General features: G+C 42.0%; 1 protein-coding gene across 3 annotated transcripts in view; it reads right to left on the reverse strand.

Annotated features, from left to right (window-relative positions):
• PTPRG (protein tyrosine phosphatase receptor type G) overlaps nucleotides 1–20,444 on the reverse strand; it is a 709,729-nt gene that overhangs the window by 30,974 nt on the left and 658,311 nt on the right. For all 3 annotated transcript variants that reach the window (XM_044253275.1, XM_044253276.1, XM_044253274.1), the window contains 4 exons: nucleotides 13,393–13,484; nucleotides 6,313–6,409; nucleotides 1,296–1,378; nucleotides 974–1,108 (listed from right to left, as the gene is read on the reverse strand). In XM_044253275.1, the coding sequence (XP_044109210.1) occupies nucleotides 974–1,108; nucleotides 1,296–1,378; nucleotides 6,313–6,409; nucleotides 13,393–13,484 (407 nt within the window). The remainder of the gene's footprint in view (nucleotides 1–973; nucleotides 1,109–1,295; nucleotides 1,379–6,312; nucleotides 6,410–13,392; nucleotides 13,485–20,444) is intronic.

Below are 20,444 nucleotides of genomic sequence, written 5' to 3' on the forward strand. Positions count from 1 at the left end.
GTTCCAACTGCAATTGATGCCACATTTGTACTGTTGGTAATGTCATCTCCAGTGTCTTGAAAACAGGTAATATCACCATGTAGTTGACCCAAAAAAGGAACATATGGGCCCAATGGCTTAGAGGTAGACATACCTCTGAAGAGTTTAACCTTAGGACTACTTTGGGTAAGATAATTTGTGAAATGGGTCTCGTATATTCATGAACATCTTTTAACAGACAGTGTACTTTAAAGAGGGCCTCAGAAAGAAACCTGTGCTTGGCCTATAAGAAATACAGCTGGCTATGTTAGGATGCTGGGCTGCCTTCCAAGTTGCAAAAGAGTCTTGTAACAGTGAAAATCTTCATTTTACCAACTGGGTCACCAAAGGTGAAATGGGGTCTCCACAGTCAAGGTGAAGAAGTAGCAATCCTAAGTAACAGAATTTGAGGCTTAGCCTTTATTCCAGCCTAAGTCAGCACCATGTAAACTCTAAATATACCAACTCTAAAGTATTAACCATCTTATAAAAAGGTCTCTTAATGATGGTCAAGGTGTTTCAACAGGGTTTCCCCTCACGCTCCTCCAAACTCTCAGTAGTTCTCCCACGGTACTGTGTTTCTCCCAACTTCCCTGTTTGTTGTGCTTTCTGTCCTGTCTTTTAGAAGGTTCTTCTCTAACTCCTCCTCCCTCATTGTTCACAACTCACCTCACGTACTAGCTCCTTTACGAAATCTCCGTTCTAGAGGATGTATCCATCTTTTACAGCATCCCCATTCTAATACTCTGTTCATCCCTCCTGCCATGTTTAATGCCCTCTTGTAAGCATTCAGCTCTTTCCCACCAGACCACAAGCAAGTTAGGGGCAAGAGAAGATGCTTTTTCATCTCCTTAACTCTTTATACCTGGTCAAGTTCCTGCCCTACAGCAGGGGCTCCAAAAGGAGGTTTTGAATGAAGGCACATGATGAAGACATTAAACCAAGAGGCTCTTACCCTTCCTTTTTCCACAAGGTTTGTAATCATGATAATGATTCCAGTGTTTTGTTCCCAAATCATCCTCCAGAAATCTTCAAATGTAGACTTTAAAGGTCCCTGGGTGGCGATATAGGCCTTCGCTTTGTTGTAACCCTTCAAAGATGACACAACACCAAGTAAGATGAAAGCAGTATCACAGACCAGTTAATAATTCAGTGCCTTCCACATTGAATAGGCTGTGGTTTTAGGAAAAGCTCTGTGCAGTATTAAAACACATTCAACAGTCTCTTTGGCACTCTTCAATTATGAGAAACAGGTTTATAAAACATTTCTGACTTACATCGACATAGTTTGCATTAATGTAGTCGCTGTGCTTAGAGTCTTTTCCTGGTAAAGGTCTTAACTTCACCCTACTGTGATCATCTATAGAGGATAAAAAAAGCAAAAACAACATGTGTAATTCACAAACTACCGGCATTCTAAAGCAGAAAACAAGGCAAATAGGCAATGTGGCGTCTCTTAGAGCACCCCAAGAAAACTTTTGGCAGAGAAATAGCTAAAAATTTAAAGCTACAGCACTGAAACCCATCTTAAAAACACAGGGGCATTCCTCCATCATGTTCTGACCTGTGAGTGCCCAAGAAATGCAAACTGGGGGGCGGGGGGGGGTGCCTGGGTAGCTCAGGTCATGATCCCAGAGTCCTGGGATGGAGCCTCACATCGGGCTCCCTGCTCGGCGGGAAGCCTGCTTCTACCTCTCACACTCCCCCTGCTCGTGTTCCCTCTCTTGCTGTGTCTATCTCTATCAAATAAATAAGTAAAATCTTAAAAAAAAAAAAAGAAAGGCAAACCAAAGTCCTTGTTAGTTCAGGTAAAATGACTTCAAGTTTCAACCCTCCAAAGTATCCTTGTCCTGGATTTTAGAACCAAGGCCTTTGATGACCCATGGCCATGTCCCTTTTCCTTTAGCACATATGTGCAGAAGTGATTGTGATATTAAGTCCAAAACAAAATCTATTTGTTGAGCATCTATTTTCAGGAGACTCCTTTGCTAAAAATCTAGTTAGATTCCCCCCTACCCCAGTAGAACCTAAGTAACTGAGGAAACTAGAGCTGTCCTGAGAGTAATCTCATTGCAGCAATCTGGTCAATGATCAGAATTTAAGATTCCCTTAACCTCAGCTTATGAACATAAAAGTGGGGAGTGGGATATATGCCTCTTGTTGCCCAGGAAAGTGAGCTCGAATTTTTAGGAGAGCAAATAACATAAGAAGTCAAGGCCATAATTTCATTTTCTCTAGCTAGGAACAGGATGGGCAAAAGTAAATTAACATTTCTGGTTATAATTATAAAAGTCCAGTTCAAGAAGAAGTCCAATGAGTGGTTTAGCCTAGACATTAATAACCTCAGACTATTTATTGGGCACTTTTTGGAAGCCCTCTTCATTCTTGTGACTGTGAACTGCATTTGGTGTTCTGACAAACGCTCAGACTACACTTGCCATGCGGAAGGGCTGCCTACCAGACATAGGCTCCAAATGACAATTTACCCCCAAATTACCTGAACACAAACCACTGTGCCTTACTTAGCTCAGTAGCACGATATTGCATATTATTTTTCAGACTGACAAATAAGAATACATGTTCTTCAAGTTGCAAAATTCATATTTAATCTAAAAGAGAACAAGCTCTCTAAATAGGTCAATACAGGAGGTGGTACGGTATCACCCACATATACTTGGAAAGGTGTAATGGCTCTGAGAGAAGCCTTTTCACACATTTTGTTTCTTGCACAGTAAGTCGTTTCATGACACTTCCATCCTGGCTTCTGCTGTGCTAAGCCCTTAATATAGGGGTAGACCAAGATGACAGGTGATGTGCCCAGGATCTGACCAGGCCTCATGAACACCAGAGTCCAACTTTCTGAACTTAGGAAAAGAAAACTGCATCTAATCTGAATTTGTGAAAGTAAAACCATAAATGAACTGGTGAGAGTACAACCATATCAAACCACAGATGGTACACTTTCCAGGAAATACCATTACCCTTGGTTGTATCACACAGACACTGCTTTGATTTCCTCCCTCTATTTTGCCACATGCTTATCAGAAGTAAGGACTGCCATGGTAGAAAGAATGGTATGTGTGGATATACTCAAGGCACACATGTGTATGTATCCCTGCCTGAAATACATGGTTAGAAATGAGGTATATAGATAGACAAATCATAATCTCAGCAAGCTAAGCCTTGACTAGGCTGGCCAACAAATATACTCAGATTCCATCCATTCAAAGGCTGGAAAAAAAAAGCAAGGTTTGACTATTTCTTGTTCTCTTTGTTACCTCCTCATTCTCTCACATAAGTGGAACGATTACTCTTATTCCAAAATGACTTGTGGTTCTTTTGAGACTTTATGTAGAGTAAGAAGTAAAACTCTATTAATAGATGACATTATCTTATACATAAAAATTCCAAGGAATCCACAAAAAATCACTACTAGAATAAATGAGTTCAGCCAAGGTTGTAGGATATGTGATAAATGTTAAAAAACAGCAACTGTATTTCTATACACAATGAAAGATCTCAAAATTAAGTAAACAATTCCACTGACCATCGTGTCAAAAAGAATACTTAAATTCAATAAAAGTATAACACAATGCAAACTATAAAACATCATTGAAAGAAATAAAAGAGGACCTCAATAAATGGAAAGACATCACATCTTCATGGATGGAAGACAGTACTGTAAAAATTAATCCACAGATTCAATGCAATGCCTATCAAAATCTCAGCTACATCTTTTGCAGTAATAGAAAAGTTGATCCTAAAACTGATATGGAAACACAAAGGACCAGAATAACCAAAACAATCTTGAAAAAGAAGAACAAACTTGGAGCAGTCACAGTTTTCGAGTTCAAAATATACTACAAAGCTATAGTCTGTGATCAAGACGAAGTGGTACTGGCCTAAGGATAGACATGTAGATCAGTGGAAGAGAACTAAGAGTCTAGAAATAAACTCTTACATTTATAGACAGTTGATTTTCAATAAAGGCACTAAGACGATTCAGTAGGGGGGAGAGAAAAGTCTTTTCTACAAATAGTGCTAGGACAACTGGCTATCAACAGCAAAAGAATAAACTTAGACCCTACCTCATATACATAAGAGTTATTTGGATAAAAGACCTAAATGTAAGAGCTAAAACCATAAAACTCTGACAAAAACTAATGTGAAATCTTCATGATTTTGGACTAGGAAGTGGTTTCTTGGATATAACACCAAAAGTACAGGCAACAAAAGAAAAATTAAGTTTCACCCAAATTAAAATAATTTGTGCTTCTAAGGACACTATCAAGAAAGTGAAAAGACAATGCACAGAATGGAAGAAAATATTTGCCAACTATTTATCTATATAGGGGATTCATATCCAGAATGTATACAGAACTCCTACAACTCAGCAACAAAAAGACAAAGGGCAAAGAATTTGAATAGATATTTCCCCAAAGATGATCTATGAACAGCCAATAAATACATGAAAAGATACTCAACATTACTAATCATTAGGGAAATGCAAATTAAAATGACAGTGAGATACCACTTCACACCCGTTAGCATAGTTATTTTGTGTATCTATAGATGTATAGATATATCTATAGATACAGATATGTAAAAGCAACAAGTGTTGATGAGAATATGGACACTGGGACTCTCATATTGCTGGGGGCAATGTAAAATGGTACAGCCACTTTAGAAAACAGTATGGCAGATCTTCAAAATGTTAAACATAGAGTTACCATATGACCTAGCTATTCTACTCCTAAGTACATATCCAAGAGGACTGAAAATATATGTCTGCACAAATGTTCATAGCAGCATTATTCATAATAGCCAAAAAGCAGAAACAACCCAAATGTCCATCAAATGAATGAATAAACACAATGTGGCATTTCCACATCGTGGAGTATTTTTCAGCCATAAAAAGGAACAAAGTACCAATCTAAGCGACAACACGGATGAATTCTGAAAACACCCCGCTAACTGGAATAGACCCAGACAAAAAAGGCCACAGATTCTATGATTCCATTTATATGAAATGTCCAGAATTGGCAAATACATAGAAATAGAGAATAGGTAAGTGGCTTCTAGGGGTTAGGGAAAAGGAGGTATTGGGAACGACTATTAATGGGTATGGGGTTTCTTGTTGGGGTGCTGAAAATGTTCTAAAATTAGATAGTCGTGGGGCGCCTGGGTGGCTCAGTGGGTTAAGCCGCTGCCTTCGGCTCAGGTCATGATCTCAGGATCCTGGGATCGAGTCCCGCATCGGGCTCTCTGCTCAGCAGGGAGCCTCCTTTCCTTCCTCTCTCTCTGCCTGCCTCTCTGCTTACTTGTGATCTCTCTCTGTCAAATGAATAAAAAAAAAAAAAAAATCTAAAAAAAAAAAAATTAGATAGTCGTGATGGTCATACAACTGTGAATATACTAAAAACCACTGAAATTTAGTTTATATTTAAATCCCCATATAAATATAAATTAACTTTAAATGGATGAATTTCATATTATGGTATGTGATTTTTTAACTCAGTAAAGCATTGTAAAAAGCTTTATCTATAGTAGTGTTCAAATTTAAATGGTTCAATTTAATGCACTATAAAATCCTATGGAATGTGTTCCTTACCACAGTGTTTGTTAACCATAAACACGTGTGCTCCTGCCTTTGGTGTCAAGGCATCTAATATCACCCAGTGACCCAAACCCCCAATGTCTATGAGAAGTAGTATGGTAGCCACAGAAGTAGCCTGTTTCCTAGGGTATTCCCGTAAGGACCTGTAAGAAGAATGCTTATCTATTTGCATCCCTAACCACAAACTATGGCAGGAGGGATGAGATGCATGGGTCCCAAGGACTGGTGGTTCTATCCCTTAAGGTACAGACCACTGAAGGCATAGTACCTGGTCTCAGAAATTCAGCTTTTGATTCCATTTTCAGCAGTCCTTACTTGATTTGAAAACTTGGCTCTCCGCACCTAAAAACAATGTCTAGAGAGCCACAGGACATTCAGACTTTGGTTCCCAACATCTAGTATGAAATCACTTCATGAGAGAACCATAAAGCTCAGAATGTTTCTTTCAGTCACCTCATTCTTAAGCGGAGATCCGACAGCTTAATGAAAGACTCAGGGGGCTGTAAATGTCCCCACTTCTTCCTATCCCCTGTTGAAGATGGGCTAATGAGAGGTTAGCTGTCGAGTGTACATCATTCTTGGCATTCCTGATTTCTGATTGCTTGGCTTTCGGCTTATCCCCAGCATGAAGATTTAATTTCCTCACAGTTGAAGATAGTTTAAAGTTTATTACTTACATGCTAAAATGTTGATGTATCTGTTTTTGTGCTTGTTATCTGGATGATTGGAATGTTCTGCAGTGATGTTCATATCAGCCGTACAGCGCTGGACTTCCTGGTGAAAAAAAAAAAAACATCAAGATTTCAAAGATTTTAGACACACTTTTGGTGTCTCACAAGGATGTAGGGAAAAAAGGAACTATAGATCCAAAAACATGAATATTTACTCACTCCCTAGCTGCGGCCACCTATTACTTCCCCACACTCAACTTCAGAAATAACTGACATATTCATAACAAATGTATAAAAGATGTGAAGAAGATAAAAGGATTTCCTTTTTTACTAATTCATCAATCATCTACTTCATTCCAGATTGTGGCCTAGGCATGGGGATTACAAAACATCCTATCTCTTTCTGACGAAGTCATAGTCTGATGGGGTAGGAAAACATGCCACAAGATAATGCCAGTCCAATGTGGTTAATAGAAAGGAGGCCTCAAGAAATGATGGTGGGAGCACAGAGGAAGGCTTCAGGCAGAACATTCCTGAGTCTTCAAGGATGAACAAGAATTTTCCAGGCAGCGGTAGAATCTCCACCAGCATTTGCAGTACGAGTGTAGACCATATACCTCCTTTTATAACTATCAGAGCGCAAATGGACTACCCTCCGTCCTGAAGTGACGCTACTGTATTAGCCCAGTGACCTGTCCTGTGTGGCGCAAACAGATACAGATTTGGTTACTTGTGCACTCCTGTTTCATTTAAATTCTCCTTTTTCAGTTGGCAACTCTTCAGCTGACCTTTGGCACGACTGTAAACATCACCCATTAGCGTAATACAAGGTTGCTGTGAAGTCAAATTTTTCCACAGTGTCTTGTTCAAACCCAAGTATCGGCGTTAACTGATAAGGGAAGTCATCAGCAGAACACAGCTGCTACAAAGAGCAGGAGCAAGCGACAGAAAATCATCAGGAGAAATATTTTACACATAACAGATGTAACAGAGTCTAGGTGCATGCAGACTTTTATTTCCCTCTCCACAAAGGAGACGCACAGCAAGTATGGATGTCTTCCACAGCATTTACATCAGGCATAATGAAAACAAGGAACTGGCGGTCTTTTATATTCACAAAGCACTTCCCAGTGAGGGGTCCCTCTCTTCTCTCCACGGAGGAACGAATTCCCTGTCATCAAATAATCTAAAGTCTAAAAACAAAGGGTCACCACCCATGCAAAGAGAACACACTCATGAACTCCTGATTCTTGGAAGCAGTATGATCAATTTTTCAGAGTTGCAGACCTTCCCAGTTGTACATTAAAAAAAAAAAAAAAAAGTTCACAGGTATTAATTCAACACAACTCTTGGGGAAAATGTATGTTTCACAACAATTCTTACTCTTTCGTTACGTTTCCTAAATGTGATAAGCTCTGCTCTTTTCTCTTCTAAAATGGTTTATGACCTACGGTTTCACAAATGTTGGTTTAAAGGGGCCTCAGGCTGCCTTTGGTTCTTTTTTTTCTAGAATGAGATAAAGGGTAGACAGAAAGTGAGGAGTCTGATACCTTGACCTCTCCAAAACATAAGCAATGCCACCTCTACTCAAAGTACTTGGGGGGTACTGGCCTTTTAGAATCGGCTTGAATGCCTGAGGCATACTCTTTTCAGTAGTTTCAGGGGGCAGAGAACTTTTGAAAATAGATTTGTTTTCTGGAAGACATTGATTCAATCTATATATAAATTCCCGAAATTGATGACATCCTTTTGTTTCTGGATTTTGAAGGTCAGGCTTTTGGCATGGGCTGGGTTGCTAAAGCATCTTGTGTTAAGAGATGATAGCTTTTTGTCCTCTGGTTTGAGATTCACTTGGTTTATTGATTTTTTTTTTCCCCATTGTCTGGATCTGACCACCCTTAGCTATGGACTGAGCTCAGGCCTTTATTCTAATATAATGCAATTGACCAGGACTGCTCGGGAGCAGCTGTCTGCACTGTTTAGGGCAGTCATTCAATATGGCCAATCAAACTCTTCGTTATCTAAGACCCTGGGTCTGATCCGTGGCCTCTATTTCACTTTTCCAATTATGTGAATGACAGAAAACAAAGAATAGTCATAAATAATGTTAAATCTGATTTTATGAGAACCCGAGGGGTTTGCCTATGGCCTCCTGATTTTGTCTTGTGGATAATAATGTCATCTGTAATTCCTTGCAGAACTGTTTGGCTCATTTAGATGCTGATAATATCATCTGATCCTGGAGTGGCTTTTCTCCATCAGAAACTGGCATTTCAAAGTTAATGTGATTTTAATAGGTGTTAAAACCCTCTGAAGTGACACCAACTGATGGAGTGTGGATAGCAAAGTTACCTATTGGCAGTCTGACCAACAGTTCAAGATTTAAGCTTCTTTGTATTTTACTGTCCATATGACAGAGTTGGAGTTCTCAAAATTAGTATCAACAGGCAAAAAAACCACACACACACACACACGCACACGCCAAATGAAAACAAGAGGTGTAAAAATAAAGTAAAACTTGAACGAAAACACCGCAAGTTGATAGAATCACAATTCCTGGGAGAGCAAGTGGGGGAAATCGCCTGCTGCCTGGGGTCAATGAGGTGATAAGCTATGGAAAAGGCCCCTGGAGACCTACTGTCCTACCCTTGTGTGGCTCGATGTGCAATCGTGATGGAACAAAACACACCCGGAAACCTTTCAGGTTACTCAGTTTCCCCAAGGATGTTGAGAAGAACATACTCTGGGGACCAGGTGACCGACCACATGTTAGACTGAGTATTGAGAACATTCTCAGTGTGTGCTACTGAAGGTGATCTCTTTAGGTGATCACCGTGGCCTGCTGTTTGCCTTCTGGCTGACACAGAGCTAGCCTTGCTGGGTACCTGGGACAGGCCATCTTCCTGTTTCTGCTCAGGCTCCGAACTGCGGCCACACCGCACGTCTTCAAATGCTGCTGCTTTGACTCCAGAAACCTCTGGATGGAACTCAGATTCCTTAGCCAGGCTTTCAAGGTCCCATCCTACCTTCCGCCAGCTCCTTTCCCACTCCCAGACAGTTTTACCTCAGCGTTCTCTGAAAAGACCGTAGGATTTCCTGCAGCGGGTCTATAAAATACAATGACTTTTTGCACACTATTTGTAGGAATTTTGGCTCTGTCTCTCTCTTCACGTTTCATAAAAACCTCAACTATGGTTTTCTTCAGGCTAAGGGTTTAAAAATGTTAAGACATTTCAGACCCTAACTGGCATCTTGTCACAGAGACTCGAGTCCCTTTCTGCCATCTTGCAGGCTGCAGGCTCATGCAGCACGACCCGAGCCCTCCCCGCCCCCCCTTTCGGCAACATCCTATTATGTGTCACCAGCAACTTGGAACACTGGATCTTACATAATGTGATTGGGACCACTGATCCCTCGAGCGCATGGGCTCAGGTGGACAAAGCTTTGTTCTCCTGATTTAAGATGAACAACTGGCCCAAATATAGCTCAGCTAGAGTTAATTATAAGCCAGGCGATTCCCCCAAAGGATCTCGTCAAGGGATACTGGACCTCTGGCCTCGTCTCTGCCCTCAGCCTTCCAACTTGTGATGCTCCTGACTGCCGCCTGTTAATTCTGTCGACCCACACGGCCTCGGAGCTCTCTCCTTTCGAAAGATAGTGCTAGCACTGTTTGGAAACTCCTGCACGAAGGCTGTGGAGGCCAGGGAAGAGTGAGGTTCGAGTCAGCCCAGGTAGCCAAGGGAACAGTCATCGAACGCCATCCCGAGACAAGGATTGATGTTATTTCCAGTGACTGCAAAATCTGCTGGAGGTATAATGTTGCCAGCTCTTAACAGTCTCCAACATTTATCTGACAAGGACAGAACACTTGCTGCCTCACCTCTAGACAAAGACTCAAAATTACCAGTGAATCGTTTTTCTCATTCTCCTCCAAGCATCAAAGTTCTGAAAATAGGACAGCTATTCACCATTTTTTTCCAAGATTTTAAAACAAGATGGGGCAAATAGAAATTCTTCTTCTTTGACCTCCTCCGGAACTTTCTATCCATATTTAGCGTGTACTTTGCTTCGCCCACTCTGGTCTTCACCCTGACCCAACTGAAGTCCTCGAGGGCAAGGTCTCAAAACTCTGTACTTTGTATTATGTCCACAGAATAGCAGGTACTTGGTGACTTGCCTTCCTCTCCTTTTAATGGCCACACATCGATTGTTAAACAGTATTTTTAAGATTAAGGTGAAGTGATTAACTTTGCCTAACTTGAGGCCTGTATGCAGATGTTGTGTAAGATTTTTGTAAGTCAGATTCTCAACTCTCTGGAAGGCTCTAGGCTGTAAAGATCATGTAATGGGCTCCCAATATTTTTAGTGGGGTGGGGAGGCTGCTCCTTATTTCCTCTCCTGCCCTCCCCTCTCCCCACCTCTGGCATGTCAGCTGCATGATCAGTTTTAGACAATCACAGTCATCTCAGGTTTTTCCCTCTTCCTGAATCCGGGTCACTACAGGACACTGCTTTAATGAGAGTCTGGTGGGCCTCGAGGTCACACATGGGGGCTTGAGTCTGAGAGCCTAGGCTTAACACCTAACTTCTGCCATTTTAAAACTGAGCCACTCAAACCTCAGTTTTCCCATGGAGGAAGTTTCCTCCTCTGTAAAACGGGCACCATAGAACAGCACCCTGTTCTGAGGTAGTTCTGAGGTACAAATCAAACAATCCACGTGCAGGGCTGAGGAAATGCTGGCCACCGTTCTTCCACTTAAACAGATCTGGAAATCTGGGGTTGACTTCACTATTCTCCTGCTATAATGAATGTTCTGTTTTTCTATTTTTTTAAGATTTTCAATTATTTTTAAGTGATCTCTATACCCATTGTGGGACTCAAACCTACAACCCCCAAGATCAAAAGTCACACACTCCACCCACTGAGCGCCCAGGTGCCCCAGTTTTGTTTTTCTTTCAGTCACACAAAAATCTCTTTTCCTGACCTCCTTTTATAGCCTATTACTATCTCGTTTATAAAAGAGCCTTCATAATTTCTTAAATAGCCTGCTACCCATTGTCCTTTTCAGCAGAGTTGCCAAAAATAGATACCACTACTGTCATCAAATATTTCAAAATCTCCCTCAAAGAGAAGAGGCCAGTCTATTAAGGACTTGTTCTGTCTCATGCCTCCCTTTATGTTGCTGCCTTATTGTTCTTTTCAGAAGAGAGGATAGTCTTCCGTTCTGAATAGCGCTGATTTTCCACCTTCAGACCAGGAGGAACTGTGAGATCACAACAGCAGCAGCACAAGGCCTGCCTTGTCCCGGCCTCCCGCGCCCCTCCCTTCACCAACAGCTAATAAGACTTCAGCTATAAAGTTCAATATAGGAGACAAAAGCTCCTAGCCACAGTGTTGTTGTTTTTTTTTTTAAAGGGTAGAAATAGGGTGCAGATGCCCAGAATTTGTTAACAGGCTTGGTTTAGATGCAGCAAAGCCCATTTTAAGTCAGATCGAGTTTATAGAGGTATAGCTGATTATTTTGAATAATTAAATGGTGTCAAAACCAGCTGTGATGAATAGCACTGGGGTCTCAAATCATAAATAATTGAGAAACTGGAGTTGCATTTGGTCATCTTGATCAAATTCTGTTCTCCAGAGGATAAATGTTTGTCCTGAATACCATCAACATTGTTAAATGCCTCAATATTCTTGCTCAGTCATCCAGCCAACAGTCAATTGAACTAAATCACTTCAACAGCACACACATTTGCTGTCCTCATGAATACAAAATGTTTGACTTTAAACCATGTTCTCTGTACTTGAATAGGCACCTTTTTGGTAAGCATCTAACAGCCACATTAAATACTTGACATGCTTGTGTCTGTCCCATGATGCACAGGACTTTGGCAAACACATCAGCAGGTCCCTTTCGCTCTCCCACCTTTGGCTTCGGTTTTGCTCAGGGAAACAAACCAAAAACCAAGGAAAAGGCTTCCTTTAAAACCGGTTGTCAATACAATTGCCTTTACGATGGCCTCTGGGGACTCCAAAATTTGCAGAGACAGAGGCTTGCGGTCCCGTGTTCATTTCTCCTTGTGCCGCCTTTGCATGACATCACTTAATCCCCGAAACCCGGTTTGTGAAAAGAGGTGGGCAGTTTAGCAACATCCCCGTCATGTCATTTCCATTTTAAAGGATCCATTTTAAAGGAAGACTGAGCGAGAGAAAGGAACCAACTCACCCGCAAAGCTAGAAGACAGCTGAGCTGCCATGAAAACTTGGCCTCCTCGGCAGAACTCTTGCTGCCAGAGATGTGCCTTAGTTAAGCGCCTCAGTGAAGAAAAGGGCAGTCTGTTTAATAGCTCCTCATTGACACCCTGTCACTGCTGAACTGGCACGGAACCCGGAGCTGGCAGGGCCGTGCGTGCCGCGCTCTACCTTGTTTCCTGCACGACAGTTCTTAAAATCGCAGGGCTGTGTTCGCCCACGTCTTCCCTCCACGAATTAATAGCCGCCAAGCCCGCCACCATCCACCTCTGCAGGGGCTGAACAGGTCACCTGGCACCCTCAAAGACGGGCATCATTCACATTCCCCCAACTTCGGGATGTCAGGGACGTGGGCTCCATTTTTTCAAGCGAGGAAGCCGGGCCATCGGGGAGGCGGCGACGGGTCCGGGGGTAAGGAAGCGCACTGCTCTTAGGGAGCCAGCTCCCCGTTCCTCAGAGAGCAAACGTGCTGCCTCCTCCATACCTCGTGCAGCCCAGGGGAGACGAGGCCTACCCTTGCCATGAGGGCTGCTGTCCCAGGGAGGGTTACCAGGAAGACAAAACTTGGGGACTTGCCTCATTTCTCCCACTAAGTCTGTTCTTTTCTGGAAGCGCACGTGTAGGACCTGGGCAACCAACTCCCTCCCGCCTCTTCTTTTTGGGGTAAAAGAATGCCTGTCAGAAGGAGAAGTGTGAATTAAAAAAGAAAAAACCATCTCCCAACTTTTTCTCGTATTGTTTTTGTTATGCCCGAGTGGATTCATTTCAAGTTTATAAAAATCTTTATAGAATAAAAGTCAGGTTTCTAAAAAACTACTTTTCAATTTTGAAACATACCTCAAAATCCTCGGAGAACCCATGCTGGTTATTAGAATAGAGCTCACCAATGTGTTTAACAAACTGTTTGACAGGAATGGCTTCCATGTCATCTGTGGGGATAAAATGATATTCAGAGTCACACAGAATAAACTTCAATAGAACACGTAACACCGATAAGCGATTATTAAAGACAAACATTTGATTTGTGTGAGGAGTAGACAGAATTGCATCACCCGAAGCAGATGTCCTCAAGAAGTCTCAGAATGTATTTTACTTTTCTGTCTTACTAGGATTTGGAATGCCTAGAAGCTAGGTAAAGTACATTCTTTTTTTTTTTTTTTTTAAATATTCAAGGCAATTTACATCGTTAAATTACCACATCATACTCTTAACTGAAAGTCTGAACTTCCTAAGGGTACCTATTTGTCAAGAAATTTTATCACAGCCAAAGATTTTTATTTTTAAATTGCTCTTCAGTGGGGTCCAGCTTGAACTTGGAGCGATGAAGTTCCATTTCCGGTCTCTGAAGTCACAGCAATCTTTATACACAATTACAGAGAGATGCCATTGTACCAGCTGGCTTCGGGTACAATGCCATCTATGTTTAAGTGTTCAAAATTTTAGTTCAAGACAGCTGTGTCTACGCGATGCCAAATAATCAGTTTGACTGAATTAACTGGATTTTTTGGGTGTTGACAGACTAGGTATAGATTCAGGAAGACTCCCCATTCCAATTTCTTGTGTTGTCACTTCAAGAGGACATTTGCAGTTCATGAGCGCAAAGTATCCATCTTGAGCGCATTTCCCCCGGATCTGACCCGATATTGGAGGACTGGCCACAAAACTGCCACACCCCACTAACCGGAGCTCCCCAACCTCCTTCCCTCCACCCTCCCCCGCAAATATTTCTTTAAAAATACTCCGCTGAATTTGAGATAAACAACAGACATGACATTTACTTTATTCAGAGTGAAAGATCTTTGGCAAACGCACAAACATCTAAACTGCCACAGATGCTTTTCTTAGCAAAGGGTATGAAGATCTGTATGTGTAAATGAGGTCCTACTTTGGCAAGAATGTTATAGATCCAGGCCTGACAATCTGATTTCTCTTCATCTGGTGACAGCTAACATTGACTATGTCATTCCTTCTCTACTTTCTTTCGAGAGAGCAAAGCTCTAGGGTGGCTTTTTGCATCTATTGACATTTTCAAACTTGAATCATTCTTAAGCGGAAAATAGCATCTCTTATACTTTGTTTAAGGAAGGTGACTTATATGTTCATAATCCAAACTGCTTAGCGCAAAAATGTTACTGATCAAATAGATGGTGCTCCATGAGCACCCATTCTTTCCGTGTGACCAATTAAAGACCTAATCATTTTAATAGGCCACCTTATGAAAAAAAATTGCCAAGTTATTTACAAATATTTCAGGATTGGAGAGGTTCATGAATATGCAATCATTTTGCACGCCCAAGAATTCTATAGCTCCCATAATGATGTAACCAGCATTAACAAAGCGAGCGGAGCCAAAACGTTTCCCCAGAATATTGAGCAGAATGCACAGTTCAAGAAAAATTTCCAAAATTATCTGATCAACTTCGCCTAAAATGTTTAGAAGTAAGCAAATGCTACAGTACGGATCAAGTGGCAAAGAAACGATCTGAGGTTGAGAGAAGGATTAATATGTACAAAATTGGAGTCCTGAAAAGATTTCACCCAAAGAAACCCCTCTTTGGACAACAGGCACACTGAGTGAGAGAGAGATGGGACATAACCTAGCCCTGCGATCACTTTAGTATCGAGATGGTGGCATTTCCTCCCAACACATTTAGAACCAAAGATGACACTGTTTCCGAGGGGGACATTGTTACAGCGCAATAGGCCAAGGGCAGCATTTACCCCATGATTAACTTAGAAACTGTAAATTCCAATAAATTTATGGTGCACACGACTCTAGTTCAGAATAAGCAAACAGCTATCAGCTTCAGAGGTACTTTGCTCTGCAAAGTCAAAAACACGGCATTTTAGGGACGCCTGGGTGGCTCAGTTGGTTAAGCAGCTGCCTTCAGCTCAGGTCATGATCCCAGCGTCCTGGGATCGAGTCCCATATCGGGCTCCTTGCTCGGCAGGGAGCCTGCTTCTTCCTCTGCCTCTGCCTTCCACTCTGTCTGCCTGTGCTTACTCGCTCTCTCTCCCTCTATCTCTGACAAATAAATAAATAAAATCTTTAAAAAAAAACAAAAACACGGCATTTTAAAGGTCAAAGCCCACCTCTGGTCATTAAAGATTGTTTTCAGGGTAACAACTTATTTTTTCCTGCCAAGCACTCAAGTCTAATATCCAAGGTAATGCCATCCATGTCCAGAAATCAGTCTGCCTGCTCTTCTCCTGGCTAGATGCAGGAAAAACCCAGCAGAGCACAGCACGATAATCATGGAAATACATGACTCACTAGTCTCTCCAATTAGCTTCTTTACCCAGGGAAGTCTAACCACACCCCTCTGGGTTTCCAGGCACCACAGTAACATCTTAAAACTACCAGACAGACACAGACACGTGTGCACATGCGCACGCACACACATGCATGCGGTACTGACCACCACAGGCTACCCAGTTAACGCACAGCCTTTCAATCAAGATAAATGAAGCTGAGGGGTCACACATCTTTTTTCTCAGTATTAAGATGAATATAAGGCTATGACTAATGAGAAGTCCTCATAGTTATACTCTTACATAGTTCTATTAAATTACTCACAAAATGAGCCATTTAATTATAAAATTACCGTAACTAGCAGACGGCCAAGCAATTAGGACAGTGTTGTGGACCTGATCTCAGTTTTTGTCTGGAAAGACCCTGTGGTGTTAGGGGACATCCACCTGAAAGATGCTCTCATCTTTCTATCGTACAGAGACCATTAGCAGCCACTAACATGGGCCAGGCACTTTCCTATGCCCTTTAGATGGATTAGCATATACTCCAATCCTCCCAATAACCCTGGGGGATAAGTACTATTTCCCTACTCATCTCACAGTTGAGAAAATAAGCTCAGAAACATTAACTGAATCTGGACTATGGCGGAAGCTGGCCACCCACGGTCAAGGGAGAATGGCTGTGGTCTGGGTCAGAGTGAATGGGAAACCACCAGATGAGGCATTTACTGAGCACCCAGGACTCAGCCAGATTGTAGGGAGGTGGTCTCTGCCCCAGCGCACATTTGTGTTGGAGAAGCGATGGACATCAGCAGGAGTGAGCAAGAATTACTTGGTGCAGACTCCACCGGTCACGAAAAGGATGGATCAGAGGACTCAGGTGAGAACAAATGTTACCAACGTAGTGGTGATGGAGGAAAAAATAGGAGCTTGCATCAGAGGAAGAGGTTTTCACTAACTACAGGTTGGATGGGAGAGGGTGAGGATATATAATGCTCTCAGGAGAGACTCAAGAGAATGAGAATCACCTGTGCTAAAGGCTTTCCCTACATTTAGTGTCACCAGAACTAGGTGAAAGGGACACTGTTCTCCTCACGTTACACACAAGGAATTTGAAGCAACATGTCCAAAGTGACCAAAAACTCAACAAGCAGAGCTGGCATCTGACTCCTGGTGTACTGAACATGAAGCTTGTGCCCCCCCACACTGGGACACCCAATTTGTCTTCATTCTCCAGCACAACTTCCAGGAAGAACAAGGAATGAAACGGAGGATCTCGGTTAACTAAACAGAGTGTCTTGGATAAAACATTCCTGTGTCCTTTTTTTAAAAGATTTTATTTATTTATTTGACAGAGAGAAATCACAAGTAGACAGAGAGGCAGGCAGAGAGAGAGAGAGAGAGAGGGAAGCAGGCCCCCCGCTTAGCAGAGAGCCCGATGCGGGACTCGATCCCAGGACCCTGAGATCATGACCTGAGCCAAAGGCAGCGGCTTAACCCACTGAGCCACCCAGGCCCGCCTCCTGTGTCCTTTTGTGCCAATATTTTTAGTTACAGAATTTTCAGATATCAAAGATTTGAATTAGGCACAAATCAGAGTCCTGCTGTTATCCTTAAATTACCCCAGTATAAGATGTTTGGGTAAGTCCATTGAGAATCAGCACCTTTCAGAGTGAAATTGTTATCTGACATTATTAATTACACTTTCTCCAAGATTTCAGCTTTTGGTGGTTAGAATTAAACCTCACCTATAAGAGGCCTTTTATTTTAGTCAACCATCTTTATGTACCACTTCTGATGGAGTCTGAAATCAGTCTTTGGTTTGTACGCACCCCAAGAGGCGCATTCACAGAGAGTGACTATCTACTGAGGAGCACCAATGGGGACAGATTCCATGACGGTAAAAAAGAGCTCAAGATGATGAACGTTAAATAAAGCACTGTACAAAATAAAGAATGATGCACTGAAAATAGAGAAATACAAAACACTGAATAGAACATAGAAATACAATACAAGTAAAATACAATACAAGAAATACAATAGAAAACACTGAAAATAGAGAAAAGGTGTTTCCCGAATCTGGCTATGTCCCCATTGTACTTGCAATCTGGAGCCAGGTAGTGGGGAAATCCCCCCCTATATTGGTCTAGGGTTATAACCTCCTTGCACATGCTCACTTTGCTTTCTCTTCCTTTTCAGGAATAACAGATAAACAGAAAGGGCAAAACTTCACTTTATTGTTTTTTTTTTTTTTTTTTTTGCTGTTAGAAAGAAAAAAAAACAACAAATAAACTCAGCAGCTGAGGCTGTTCTTGAACCTAGGGAGGTGCCGCCGAGGGCTCAGCCCGTTGTACAGCTCCGTGGCCGCGTCTTCAGGCTGTCACTCAGTAAGGCTGTCTAGGTGTCATTCCCCCCACTCCCTAGCTGTCATTTTTGTTATCAATGGTGGAAAGAACCCTCTGTGCCGGGCACCTAGGGGCAATGGTGTACGTGGAGAAGCCAGAGCCAGACGGCCTGGTGGTGTGACTTCACCTCTCTGTAATTACCTTTCCTCATCTGTAAAATGGGAGTAATAATGACTTTTCACAGAGAGTTACAAAGAGTCAACAGATGACTGTAGTACTTTTAAGAGTGCTTAGCATTTTGTAAATGCTTGATAACTAGGATTTATTGTTGGGTGCTAATTGCTTTACCCGTGTGGCCCTAGGATTTGGGGCTGTGATTACCCATTTTATAGATGGGGAAACTGGCTAAAAGAGATCCAAGAGCTTGGCCAAGGTCCACTGTCTTTATCACGTGGTGGGGCCGGGCTGACTCCAAAGCCTTGTGTCTTCTACCTTATTTGACCTCTCTCTAGAGCTTAATTTGAATATATGTGGTTAGAGAGGGCAGAAAACCATAATAAATCTTAAAAAAGAAAAAAAAAGCATTACTTATTTGAGAGAGAGAGAGAGAGCACGCACCGAGGGAAAGGGAGAAGCAGACTCTGCATTGAGCAGAGAGGCCTAATGTGGGGTTCGATCCCAGGACCCTGAGATCATGACTTGAGCTGAAGACACTCAGCCAACTGAGCCACACAGGGGCCCTCAATCACGGTTTTTAAAGAAACTTCCTGACTTAAAAGGAATGAAATGATACACTTTGGCTTTAACTGTAAGTTTCAGTCAACCTGGAAAATTCACACTGGTATTCTGATCATGTTCATGATGCCAGGTAAAATGAAGTGTTAAAGTGTTTACCCTCCTGCCAAGATGCTTAATGCTGGGATTGACTGGCTTAACATATGTTTAAGATAATACCCATACCAGCAAGTGCGGGTACACATATAATTACCATTACCATTCCAGAGGGCCTTCCATCAACCACCCACTCTGCCACCCATCTCTGTGAAGTTCCTTTAACCCACAGTAGTTCCTGCAACCCTATGCCAATTCTGTCTCTCAGCAGGGGGATCCTATAACTCTCAACACAGTCCCTGGGTCAAGTCCCTCCTGCTCAGACCTTACCCCCCTGCACCCCCACATCCCACAACTGGGCTCTTTACCACCCTCTAGTGGACAGACCTGGATTTCAGGAACTCCGTCCCTTCTTGCCTATCTGCTCAGCTCCCAGAGGCCAAGTTCAGGCCTCTTTCTGCATTTGGTAATACCTCTGTGTTCGCTTAGGAAGATAAAGCAAACATGAAATTAAAGAACATTATTGGGATTTTAGTTTCCACGTTAGGGCACGACAAGCAGAGTTTTGTCTAAATCAGACTCTTTGGATGCAGGGAGTGTTGTGGAGATTGGAACATTTTATTTCCTGCCATAAAAAGAAATCTCTTTTCATTTATGACACAATGAAGTCAATAAAGAAAAGGTTTCATTATAGTCAAAAGACCAATGAATCTCCTTTGGAGATAATCTCTGTATAAATAAAATATGCCAACAAGGTTGGTTTAATCCCAAGGGTTTTAAACTGCATGTTTAAAACCCCTTTATATGCTGGCCTCCTGCTGAAGCCAGTGACCTTCAAATTATTAAGATGTATTTTAACTGCTGGAAAGGCATGAATCATTTCTGGATTTCCAAGCTACTGGTTAGCAGCAACATTTTGTTTTGTAATGCTTTTATTAGCAAGTTAGATCCTCTGATTTCCACAAAGAAAGCATTTCTAAGGACATCTGCGTCTGACAATATGCACATTTGGAAAAACCCATACAACATACTCATTAATCAGGTTAATTGCATGAGCTAAGTTTTGATTTTAAAAAACTATAATATAGTGAAAGTCTGAAAGAATACTATAATGCAGTGAAACCTATCTGTAAATGACATACGTATGTAACACTTCGGTAACTGCAATGAATGTATTATTGAAGTTTGTCCTTTAAAATGGGTATGTCCTGATCGAAAAGTCTAGATTTTTTTTTCCAAGATTTTATTTGACAGAGACACAACGAGAGAGGGGACACAAGCAGTGGAAGTGGGAGAGGGAGAAGCGGGCTTGCTGATGAGCAGGGAGCCGGGTGCGTGCTTGATCCCAGGACCACGGGATCACGACCGAGGTGAAGACAGACGCCTAACTAACTGAGCTACTCAGGTGCCCTGAAAAGTCTAAATTTTTAAAAGTACTTGCAGATGTTAAGAATAATGTGG

Source organism: Neovison vison, chromosome 6 (genome assembly GCF_020171115.1).
Source record: "Neovison vison isolate M4711 chromosome 6, ASM_NN_V1, whole genome shotgun sequence".
Classification (NCBI taxonomy): Eukaryota; Metazoa; Chordata; class Mammalia; order Carnivora; family Mustelidae; genus Neogale; species Neogale vison.